The 11,872-nt window shown below is 34.3% G+C and overlaps 1 protein-coding gene across 2 annotated transcripts; it reads left to right on the top strand.

The window, feature by feature from the left end:
- The first annotated feature begins 5,158 nt into the window (after nt 1-5,158).
- LOC122319104 (serine/threonine-protein kinase STY13-like) lies at nt 5,159-10,140 on the top strand. Of its 2 annotated transcripts, none has more exons than XM_043137009.1 (6): nt 5,159-6,183; nt 8,076-8,197; nt 8,491-8,699; nt 8,799-8,973; nt 9,149-9,294; nt 9,663-10,140. In XM_043137009.1, the coding sequence occupies exons 1-6, from the start codon at nt 5,826-5,828 to the stop codon at nt 9,769-9,771; spliced, it is 1,119 nt and encodes a 372-aa protein (XP_042992943.1). In that variant the 5' UTR covers nt 5,159-5,825; the 3' UTR covers nt 9,772-10,140. The 2 variants fall into 2 exon arrangements, with proteins under 2 accessions (XP_042992943.1, XP_042992942.1); XM_043137008.1 differs by having other exon boundaries at nt 5,163-6,183; nt 9,160-9,294.
- The last annotated feature ends 1,732 nt before the right edge of the window (nt 10,141-11,872 follow it).

Below are 11,872 nucleotides of genomic sequence, written 5' to 3'. Positions count from 1 at the left end.
CACTTCCACGGCCGTTTCCACCGCCACTCACGGCCAAAGCTCACTTCCATTAGCTTTCATAAACATCCCTAGGCCATTCCCTATCAATTTCGTGTCTTGGTTTGTCCCCGTTCGAAAGTGGGTAATTTACAACCCACGGCCACAGTGTAAAATACACTGTTACGTTGCTTTTTCTTCGCCGTTTGCAACGTCGTGAGCTTTCAAAAAATACTTTATAGCACTGTAAGTATTTTTCAAACTCTACTTTTAGATTTAAATATATTTTACTCTTACAATAAATCTTTGACTGTTGGTTGGTTGATTCCGGACTAAATCCGAAGAGTTCGGGGGTCGGATAGATTGAGAATAGAGTTGATTAGTTTGGTTGATTTGTAATTGGTTGGTTATTTGTACCTTGATGCGTGCATTACATGGAGCATATATGTGTATTTTATTTGATTTGAGAAAATTCGGTTTTAATCGTGTAAATAAATTTTCGGGTGCGTGTGTATCACGACCCCAAGCCGGGATGGGGTATTATCTCGGTAGAGCTCTTCTGATTATTCGGGAGTGGATAATACTAAGTGACATCTCTTGGGTTGTCGTTGGGCAACGACTGGATTGCACGATACGATAACACTGTCATGTCGACTCCGTGGTCCCTAGAGTAGTGAGGACTAGAGGATGGCCTGGTCCAGGGATACACTGGGCCATAGTATTGGGCATCGCTCATTTAGGTATCACACACGTAGACGTTACCTGCGGTGTGGTACAAGAGCCAGAGTGTGCGGGTGATCCCTAAGGGAGATCATGGTGCACGCAATAATTGGATCGGTTTTATAGTTTTCGATACGGGCCATTTTTTGAGAAAATGGCGAGATTACGTTGAGGCTTTGTGATCCATTTTCTGGGAAAATGGTGATTTCTTGTCTTGGACCATTATTTGGGATAATGACAAGGCTGGTTTTAAAAGTTATATTTTTGGGCCAAAAATGGGAATTTGGCATGCGTAGAAAAATGTGATTTTTATGGGACATGTGCATTTGCATTCTTTCATGCATATTGTTGAGTTTAATATGTTTTTATCTTGTGGTGTTTAGATCTTACTTACCTGCGATACCATTTTTGGTACCGTAGATTTTGATGCAGAGATCGAGGAGGAGGAGGAGGCTGAGCCCGAGGATGCGGCTTCGCCGGAGTATTGATTTGAGAGTTTATGCTTTGTAGTTGGTTTGAAACGATATTGGTGGTTTGTAATATTTTATTATGTATGTTTTGAACAAATTTGTATTAAACTAAGAAAAAAAATTCTGGTACTTAGTTATGAGACTTTTGCTATCCGCTGCGTATTTTTTTTTTGCACACTTATTGCATGTACACACACTTGGCGATAGGGTGGTGGCCCGTGTTGTCATCATCCGGACGTCTCGATTTTCCAGTATCCGTACGTGGGATTTGGGGGCGTCACAAATACCATCTTTTTTTTTATATTCTTGAAATAAATAAATGTTCTGATCATAAAGTTTTAAAAATTAAACATAAATTATATAAGCTTATAGGTATTTATAAGAGACTAACCGAGCTTATACAAGTTAATAATTAGTTCGTCTAGCTAGCTTGTGAAGAATTATATAAACTCTTGTTTAATAAAAGAATATTAGAACTCGAGTCGAGTCGATCGAGTTCAAACGACAATTCAAAGTTTAGACTATTCATAATAACCCAACTTGTTTGAGATCGATCGGTCTTATGTGCATGTAAAAACTATGTGACGAACATCAGCCAAAAAACAAAAAGAAAAAAAATCACGCCTAAGAATTTTCTTTACAGCCAAACGCGTGCCGTTCCCAACTTGCCGTTGATGTGAATTGGCAGTTTTGTCTAGGTTGCATAGACTTTGAATAATATAAAGGACTCATGTTTAGGACATGGACGTACAATTGTACAAAAGAAGCTGATCACGCTTGCTTGATTAAGGCAAGGCGTATAATTAATGAACGTCATGCCGTTTTAGAGGTATCAAAATTCAAAGGTCACCCACAAGCATTAATATGATTCATTAAAATTGCGTACAAGGCATGCTGTTTAATTTCTTTTTCTGTATTATTTTGACCAGACAACTAAAAAGATCAAGTTTGTTGGCTATAACATTACTACCGATAGTCATTTTTGTCGTAAATAACTGACTACAAATAAGCGTTTTTTTGTATCATGTAATCCAAGAAAGATAATATAGAATATGGGAGTAAAAAATATTAATGAATTATAGTAATAATACATTCATTTTAATATTTATATTCAAGATTTATACTTTATAAATCTATAGTAGAGTTTGTTAATTTATATCTATCATTTGCATTCATAACTTATATATAGGAATAAGATTTATAAGTAAAAATGTTTTGCCAATGTATATTATATGCTATTGGTATGGGTATATATGGTTAGTTATTTCTTTTATTTGCAAGTCGTGAGTAGAATATATCATCCATATCACTTACAGCGTAAGATTTGATTTGTATAGTTCAAATTTTATTTTATTTTTTGAAATCAAATTAGTTCATATAAGCATTTAATTTGCTAGGTGTGTTAACCACACCGGTTTATGAATATAATTTTTCAAAGTTATTTCCACCTCTCTTCCAAAGAAATGCCACTATCTCAAACAATAAGCCATTATAGTTAATCCAAAAGGAATTTCAATTGGAAAATGATTTTTACAATCTTAGAAGAACAAGTCTCGCATACTTATTTTAAAAGAAAATTGACAAATTTAGTGTACACATGAAAAATCTCACTTTACAATGGGCATCACTATTTTTTAATATGAGTGCGATGAGCTTGTATATATTTTCTAGAACTGTATCTAACATTCTTATTCTTATTCTATAGGAAGAAGCATAGCAAAACAAAATATTGTAGAAACATTAAATTCATCCACTTTTTTAAAATTATATGATGATTAGTATGGTATGCTTACCATTAATTTGTATGAAAATGACCCCATGCACCATTTTTTTTTTTTTGAAAGAAGACAACAGAAATGTCAAATGTGCTGTAATAGCATGCTAATGTAGCTCAGAAAAGAAATAAAACAAAGAAAAATGATGTTGTAATCCAATGCAGCAAGAAGTTAGCTGGGGATGGGGTTGTATATTTCCAAAGGGGAATATGCTGTTCACAGGGTTGTATATTCTCTGTGGATATGTAACAAAGTTGATCATCAATACAATGAGTGTACTCTACAAGGCTGCCGTCTTGTTCATACCTAGAGATGTTGATCTTTCAGCCTCCTAAAAGGCAGGTCTTGAAATAATAATAATAAGAGTGATATCAGCTCTCTCTCTCTCTCTCACTTTTTTTTTTTTCACAATTATATTATAAATGGAAAACTATGAATAAAAGAAATGGTAGTGTTATTGATGACGTGGCACCATCACTATAATTGATTGTAAGATAAGTTATGAAAATGTTATACAAATTTTTTTAATTATTCAACAAGTACATCGCTAAAAATTTATATTATTGAGATTTTACATTTTAAATAACTACCTAATTTAAAATACAAATGTAAAAATGATTTTCTGTGTATCATTATTGATATGTTCACAAAGTTTGGTGAGAAAATCACAGCCCTTTCCCTTAAAAAAATGTTTGGTGATTTTTTTTACTTAAAATATAGTCGTGAGTTTACAAGTGACACACAATTATTTTTAAAAAAAATGAATATATACGAAACCTACATAAAAAGAAAATTAATTTTTTTAATAGTATATCTCACTCTTTTTTAAAATGACTGCACGACGTTTACACACTTTATGACTATATGTATCATTACTCTTTATTTACGCTTTGATTAGTACTTGCAGTAGAAAATCATTTAAAACTTAATGGTAAGTTCTACGTTAGATAGTGATCTTTAAGAAATTTTTAAAGTGATAGTTTATTCTGGAACAAAAATTAAATCGCATCTCTTAAATAACAATCCTATCTTCATCATTGCTCCGGAACATTACAAAAATTAAATTGCATGTCTCTTAAATTATTAACTAGAACAAGCTTTACAAGCATGCTGAACACTACATTCAAACGTGACGATTACGAAAGGATATCAATAATTATTTGAAGATCAGAATAGACACAAAAGCATGTTGAGCATAGTCTATTCAAACAATTGATGATTTAACATAAAACCATCAAACTAATAATAAAAGAGTTGTATATAGTTGTAGAGTGCGCAAACGCTGCATAATCATTTTGAAAAATAGTGATTCACTGTTAAAAAATTAGATTTTTTTTATATGAATTCTATATTTACTTACTTTTTTAGAAAAGATTGTGTGACGCTTACCCACTCTATGATTATAAATATCATTTCTCATAATAAAATAACCGTTCACCCGATTGCATATCTGAGTTTTCTGCTATATTTAGATTCGCATCAAAGTTTGTAACGCGGTTTGGATACCTACTCGGGTTAGCCTTGTTATGACCTAGATTGATACTAATTGGCTATGGTATTAGATATAAAAGTCCAGGCATTCGAGTACACAGGTTGTAGCAGGATACTTGAATTGAACAAAAAAATCAGTGGAAGGAAAAATTATTCGAATAGAGAGATACTGTATTATCCAAATATATATTAAAATCACTTCTTAATCTAAAACGATCTCATTTCATCTCACTTCCTAATTCAAATATACAATTTTAAAAAACTATCTTATCTCATCTCAACTCAATAATTTCATTACTATTTACAAACTATCTCATCTAATTTTAATGTTCAAACTAACCCTAAAATGACACTGTTTTGAAGATCAAAATAATGTTATTTTATCTATATATCAAATTGTTTTAAAATGTGAAACCGGATTAAGGTACTATCATCCGAAGGATATAACTGTACTATCGTCCGAATCGGATTAGGTATGAAATCCGGATATTCTTCCGGGCGGATACCTTTAATGCAATATTGATTTTGTTTTCATTTAAAAAAGTTATAAATAGAAACTAAATAATGCTGTTAATATTAAAAGATACTACATTTTTAATAAAGCGGGTAATTAGGTAATTTCAAAATATAGATGGAATACCGGTAAATCCGTTGTGTGGAAGTGGAGGGAGGGACGGCAGGTAGAATAACAACAATGTATCGAAAAGTACAACTCCAGAGAATATTTGTTGGATTTTGAAACAGTCACGGAGCTGTTCTACGCCACACCTCTAATCCTCTCTTTCCTCTCTCTCTCTCTCTCTGTGCTCAAATTCTGTGTTTACCTTTTTTTGTTTTTCGTTTCTTTTTTTGTTCCCTTCTTTTCCTTCGTTTCTGTACTTTCTTTTTTTATATTTCCCTTCATCTTTCGTTTCTCTCGAATCCGTAGGGATTGATTACAAGCACCTTCTTTCTCTTTGGGATTTTTCTCATTTTCCTTTTCTTATTTTCGTGTCCTATTTTTGGTGTTTGAAACTATTGAGGCTGTTATATTTAGCTAGTTTACTATATTTGTTGCATAAAGGTTGTTTTTTTTTTTTCACGATTTGCTTCTTCCTGAGAAGAGCCAAAATTGGTTCTTGGTGATGAACTCCGGGTCTTGGGCTCCTTGTTTTGTGGGGTTGGTTTCATTTTTCTTTTCTTTTTGAAACTTTTGATTTTGAAGTCTGTTATTGACTCCTTTGCTTTTTCGATGGTTTTGGTTCGAATAGGTAGCCAATTAACTGCTTACAAGCCGATTCTTTGCTTCATTTTCTCCTAGTTTTGAAAAAACAAAAAAAAAATTGGCTAGTTTTTCTGGGTTTCCATTGTTTTTGCTATCTTGAAATTTGATTATCGAATTAAGATCAGAAAGATGGATTTAAGCAATGGTGAAGGAGCTGAAGCTGTCACGGAAGCTGAAAAACCCCATACTCGTGAAGGGGACACAACTTTAAAAGAGTCTAATTGCAGAGAGAAGGCCTTGGGCTCGAAGGGGAATGGCGTGGGAAGCATTAGCGGCAAGGACATGTTTTTCAGAGCAGATAAGATTGATTTCAAGAGCTGGGATATTCAGCTAGACAAGCACTTGAGCAGAGCATGGGAGAGGGAAGTGCAGACGCGAAAGGAAGAGTGGGAAATTGATTTGTCAAAGCTTGATCTTAGATATGATGTAGCTCATGGGACATATGGGATAATATACCGTGGTGTTTATGACGGACAAGACGTAGCAGGTAATTAATTTGTGCTTCCTTTTTGGTTTAATTTTACTTGGAATTCCTCGTATATTTGGTTTGATGATGTAACTTTGTAAGGTTCTGTTAGAATCTTTTCATTGCTTATCCAAGTGTTTTTAGTGGGAAATTTACTTCACATTTCTTAATGAATTTAAGGAAAAGGAAAAGGGAAATTCAGATAGAAGCTATTATCCCAGTTTTGATCGTTTCAAGGCCGCTGTAAGAAAAGGAAAATAGAAACATGGGTCAATTAATTTAAAAAACAAGAAGAAGAAAAAATCAGGGCTGGAGGAGGGATGGGATGTGAAATCATTGGGGATCTCCTACCTTTGGATGTGGGGTGGCCCCCAACCCCATTATTTAACTTTATAGAATTTTCGTTTTTGGTTTTGGTTGTATGGGTGGATTCCATTAGCAAGTTTTCGTCAACAATTTGCAAACAAAGTAATGAAGTTGCAGATTTACGTTGATTTTAAACTTGGGGCTCAAAGTTATCAAATTGAAAACTGCGGTATTAATGTCAAAATTGGAACGAGCAAAAGGGTCTCCTATTTGATTTCTCCTAAAGAAGTTAGCCATGCTGTTAGGCGAAGCGCTATAAAAATTTTCAGCCTAATAATAGATCTGATATGATCTAGAATGCATGATGATAAGATAATGATGCAAGTCATAGATAGCGTGGGTATAATAAGTGGTATGCATGTGAAACGTAATGAGTTTCATGAGGGATGGCTTTTGTGCTTCATAGGTTTCAAAAACCAATAATTTTGAGGCAAGATCAGATGTAAGCTGAATACATTGTTTTGAGGCATGATCAGATTAGCGGCGTAACTCATTAAGATGGGCTACTATGTGCATAAGAAACATAAAATAGACTCTTATTCTGCATGCTCTCGAAGTTAATGAACAAAAATAAATGAATGTATTGAAGTGTTAAATGTATATAATGTTCAGACAAAAACGTGCCAAATTTTGCATAGAGCTTCGGGGAGATTTTGGTTTGTTGCTTTTTTGTCTTTGAAGATCTGAAGCAAACTCTCAGTATCCTGTCAGAGGAATTACGTGCACAGAAACCTTTCTGTTAGTGACTATAATCCATATAAACCTTTAGAGAAATCCTTTGCCTATGACAGTTTCCCAACATTGAAAATGCTTGGGGGATTTCCCCAATCTTTTGAACATTTCTCAAATAATTTCCTGTCTTATGAACAACTAGGTGGCAATTTTAAAATAGGAATGAAGTTGTAAAAAAAAAAAAAAGTTCTAAAATAGGGATGTCCGTTTTTTAGCTAACAGTCCTTTGAATTTGGAATTTTATATCTTCATAAGCTGAAACCTTGTATCAAGCTTTTGGTGCTCTGCCTACTTCACTTTCTCGGTCACCTTTTTTCCAGCTCCCAGGTCTAAACAGAACGCTGAGCTTCTATTGGCCACTAGGGGTTGCTAGTGTCGATAAATATCAGCCTTAATTTATCCATATGTGTTAAGTGCACTCCTTAGTCAGCAGATACTGCAACAGATGTCTTAACTATTAGTATTACAAAACTAGAATTAATAGTTAGCATTTTGTCCTAAAATATCCCATTGATGTAGAATTTCTTCTCTAGATGTGAACTCTGAGAGTACACTATTAAAGAATCGATGCAATTATGTGTATTTGCATACTTTTGCATCTACAATACATTAAACACATAAAAATACTCGCCCATGTATCTGTTTTAGTGCTTTACAATGACGTAACAAGTACTAGCTTTAGTCTAAAGGACTAAACTTTCAGTTTCATCCAATGGCCCAAAAAAATTGAGGATTTGTTAATGGTGTCAAGTTATGCCACTTCTCTGAGGATTTTTTTTAAGACTTGCCACCCACTGTTATTCTTAATCTTATAGTGAAGATATTGGATTGGGGGGAGGACGGTATTGCCACAGCTGCTGAAACTGCTGCTCTTCGGGCGTCATTTCAGCAAGAAGTTGCTGTTTGGCATAAGCTTGACCATCCAAATGTTACAAAGGTAAAGGTTGATTTTTGCTGCTGTACATAGTGTGATGTTGTCACGCATCCTTGATGTCATCCGTTAGATGCTATGCATTTCTCTAGTTCAGTCCAAGCACACACACAAATACAGAGGCAGACTATTAATAGTCATTGACAGCAAATAAAAAGTGGAAGATGTTGGATTTGCCCAATACCAAATTGTAAGAATGAGGCTCAACCAAGTTGAGCTATATTTGTTGTCTTGACTTGCATGAAAAGTCTTTCCCACTTACTGATTTTTCTTTATTTTCAAATAATAATATTCAACAGTTTATAGGAGCTTCAATGGGAACTTCCAATCTTAAAATCCCTTCAAAGAGCGCAACAAGTGAAGATCATAATTCTCTTCCGTCCAAGGCTTGTTGTGTCGTTGTTGAGTACCTTCCAGGTGGGACTTTAAAGAAATTTTTAATCAGGAATGTGAGAAAGAAACTTGCCCTTAAGGCTGTGATTCAAATTGCTTTGGATCTCTCTAGAGGGTAGGTATCTTATATTTCTAGGCAAGGATTTATTTCAGAATGCTGTTGGGTTATAAACAACTGCATCATGGTTATATATTCTTTAATCCAACGTTTCAGGTTGAGTTATCTTCACTCAAAAAAGATAGTACATCGTGATGTTAAAACAGAAAACATGCTGCTAGATGCCCATAGAACTTTGAAAATTGCTGATTTTGGCGTTGCTCGTGTTGAAGCCCAGAACCCAAGGGACATGACTGGGGAAACTGGTACCCTTGGATACATGGCCCCAGAGGTACCTACTTGTTTTCAGGATAATGTTACTTCTGCAACTGAGAGTTACATCCTTGAAAGAACATAGCCATGCTTGTTTTGAGGAACTTAGAAGAAAAAATGGGCCACTAGATATTTGAAGCATATACCTATTATTTTTATTTCTAGCTATATTTTTCCTTCTAATAAGGCACCAGATTTTTTGCAGGTTCTTGATGGCAAGCCTTACAATAGGAAATGTGATGTCTACAGTTTTGGGATATGCTTGTGGGAGATCTATTGTTGTGACATGCCTTACCCTAATCTTAGTTTTGTTGAAGTTTCATCCGCAGTTGTGCGACAGGTTTGCATTGCTTTTTTCCCTCAAGTTATAAGATTAGGTTCTTTAGTGAAGAAAAATGATATTCATCATCCATTTAACTATCATCTTTTCACCATCCCTTGATGTAGTATCAAATGATTGGTATGTGAGTAAAACATAAACAACAGTTTTCTAATCATTTGACTCAGTAATTAAAATGGTGCCTTACTAACTGCATTATGTGTCAAATGCCTATCTTTTCACGTGTGCTTATGGCTAAGGGGTTCGGTTTAGGTTGGTATGTACTCAGCAGTTGTGCTTTGATGGTTTATAATGTTTGGTGCTGAAGCCAAAGAACTTGACTTGTAATATTATGTTGATGACCTATGTTAATAATTGTGTTTTGACAGAACTTACGACCAGAAATCCCTAGATGTTGTCCAAGTTCATTGGCGAGCATCATGCGAAAATGTTGGGACGCAAACCCAGATAAGAGACCAGACATGGATGAGGTGGTGACTTTGTTAGAAGCAATAGACACAAGCAAGGGAGGTGGAATGATTCCTGAAGATCAGGTTCATGGCTGTTTCTGTTTTACCACAGCTCGTGGCCCATAGTAGTAGTATCCTACAATGTGCAAATGCAGTTAGTCTTGCAGCATTTCATGGCAGGACTTCAGGATATGGCATTAGAACAAGCGGTTCGGTTTTCTGTCGTGCATTGCATAATATAGAAGCCAATTTTGAGTTTGTTTTCAATGTGAGATCCTACTCATTTGCAATGTAGGGAGATTTGAGGGCAAACAATTCATAATTGCAATTACTTTGTTGCATAATATTCTTGGATGTGAACTCCAAAGTTGTTAATCTATCAACTTTCTTGGGTATAGTATTCTCTCTCAAGTCTCATTGTGCATGTCAACTGCCATTTGAAACTGCGGGTTGATGCCGATTAGACCATCTCTGTTCGGCAAATTCTACTCCAATAACCAAGTTTTATTTATTTATTTTTTTTTTAAATTTTTTTACGTTTCCCTTCCTTTGGGAGCATATAAAATTGGAATCCTAAATTCCCTCCCATGCTCATCAAAAAGAGCTAAACTCTTAGAGTTTGACTCAAGTGGTAAAGGTCTTGGGCTTGTGGGCATGCTTCCTCGGGTCTAAGGTTCAAATCCTTTTGGGTGCAAATAATCTCTAGGGGGTCATCGGATTAAGAGATTTTCTCTATTAATTACATGAGATGTACTTACGAGAAACTCTTTATCAAGAGCCTGTGCACCCCTGAGATTAGTCGGAAAGTTGTTCTTGACACCCAGTGCCAATAAAAAGAAAAAAAAAAAGAAAAAAAAGAGCATTAATGACTTGTTCTAAATTCTTGCAAAAAGTAGGTTCAGAATTCAGATGCCATTTGATAGGGACTCTACACAAACATCCAAAGCCATGTATTGTGAATTTGTGTGGTGAAGCAGAAACAGAATACAGAACAAAAGATAACTTAATATCAGTTAATTGCATAACTAGTCCCTGAGTTTTTATCGTTTTACAAAGACTTGGTGCAAAGTCCAACAGACACAATTCCAAAAATGAACAGTAACATTATTTCAACAAGAAAATACCTGTAAAAAAATTATAAATTACCTATATATATATATATATATATATATATTTTACGTCCCTTCCTCTCTTCTATCTTCCCTTCCTCTATATTTGTTATTGGTTCTTACATGCAGGGCAACTTACATGGTTATGCCTAGCATGTTGTGTATAAACTATAAACCTTGAGTTTTTATTGATAAATTTTTTATCACAGTATCTTTTTCTTTTTTTTCTTTTTTAAATGCATGATTTAAAATAATAAAAAAAATTAAACATTTCTCTATATATTGAAGTTTCTAATAAATTGAAAGAAAAGATCAGGGATGAAAGTTATTTTTTTAAAGTTTTATGTGATCAGTATGGCCAATTTTATTTTATTTTTAATAAAAGGATGTGCATTTACCATTCTTGTGTGTTCATGTACTTGTAAAATGTATAGAAATAAATTTTTTTTTATGCATGTGTACATTGAATTTTACCTTTTCTACTTTCTTTGGTGAGTTTTTGGTGCTCAACGCTTTTCACTTCTTATCTTGAGAATTTATGTCGAAATATATGCACAATTTAACATTTTCGAGAATACTAAGGTTGAAACATAGATATTTAAAAAATTATTTGCTCTTATCAATCTGGAAGGGTAATTCAGGCCCTAAAAAAAGTAAGCATGTAAGTTGGAAGGCCCAAGCCTGAGGCCTCAAAAATGAAGCCCAATCATCTAGTATGAATGCAAAGTCAAGTATCCAGCCATTAGATGCTTAAATGATGTGATAAGTAGATAATACCTTCACTTTTTTAGGAAGGTTATCTTATTTGTTTGTTTGAGATAGTAAATGATCGACTTGGCGGTTAGTTTGTTCTTTGTACCCATCACTGAATTCATGTGCCTATAAATAACACTTAAATGTAATTTATAAGATGGATTCAGATACACAATTCAATATTCACTTTCCTAATTTTTAGATATCGAAGGTTCACTGGACATGCCATGCCGCCATTTTCTTTGTTGCAGGTGACTTGTGTGGTTG

This window comes from Carya illinoinensis, chromosome 8 (genome assembly GCF_018687715.1).
Source record: "Carya illinoinensis cultivar Pawnee chromosome 8, C.illinoinensisPawnee_v1, whole genome shotgun sequence".
Lineage (NCBI taxonomy): Eukaryota > Viridiplantae > Streptophyta > Magnoliopsida > Fagales > Juglandaceae > Carya > Carya illinoinensis.
Note: the sequence above shows the minus strand (reverse complement) of the source record. Positions and strands in the feature narration are given on the sequence as shown.

Excerpts from the sequence above, each read along its gene's own strand:
- LOC122319104 (XM_043137008.1), top strand. The coding sequence starts at position 5,826 with ATGGATTTAAGCAATGGTGAAGGAGCTGAAGCTGTCACGGAAGCTGAA. Across the intron at positions 8,700-8,798 it reads GCTTTGGATCTCTCTAGAGG|GTTGAGTTATCTTCACTCAA; the intron begins GTAGGTATCTTA and ends CCAACGTTTCAG. Across the intron at positions 8,974-9,159 it reads TTGGATACATGGCCCCAGAG|GTTCTTGATGGCAAGCCTTA; the intron begins GTACCTACTTGT and ends GATTTTTTGCAG.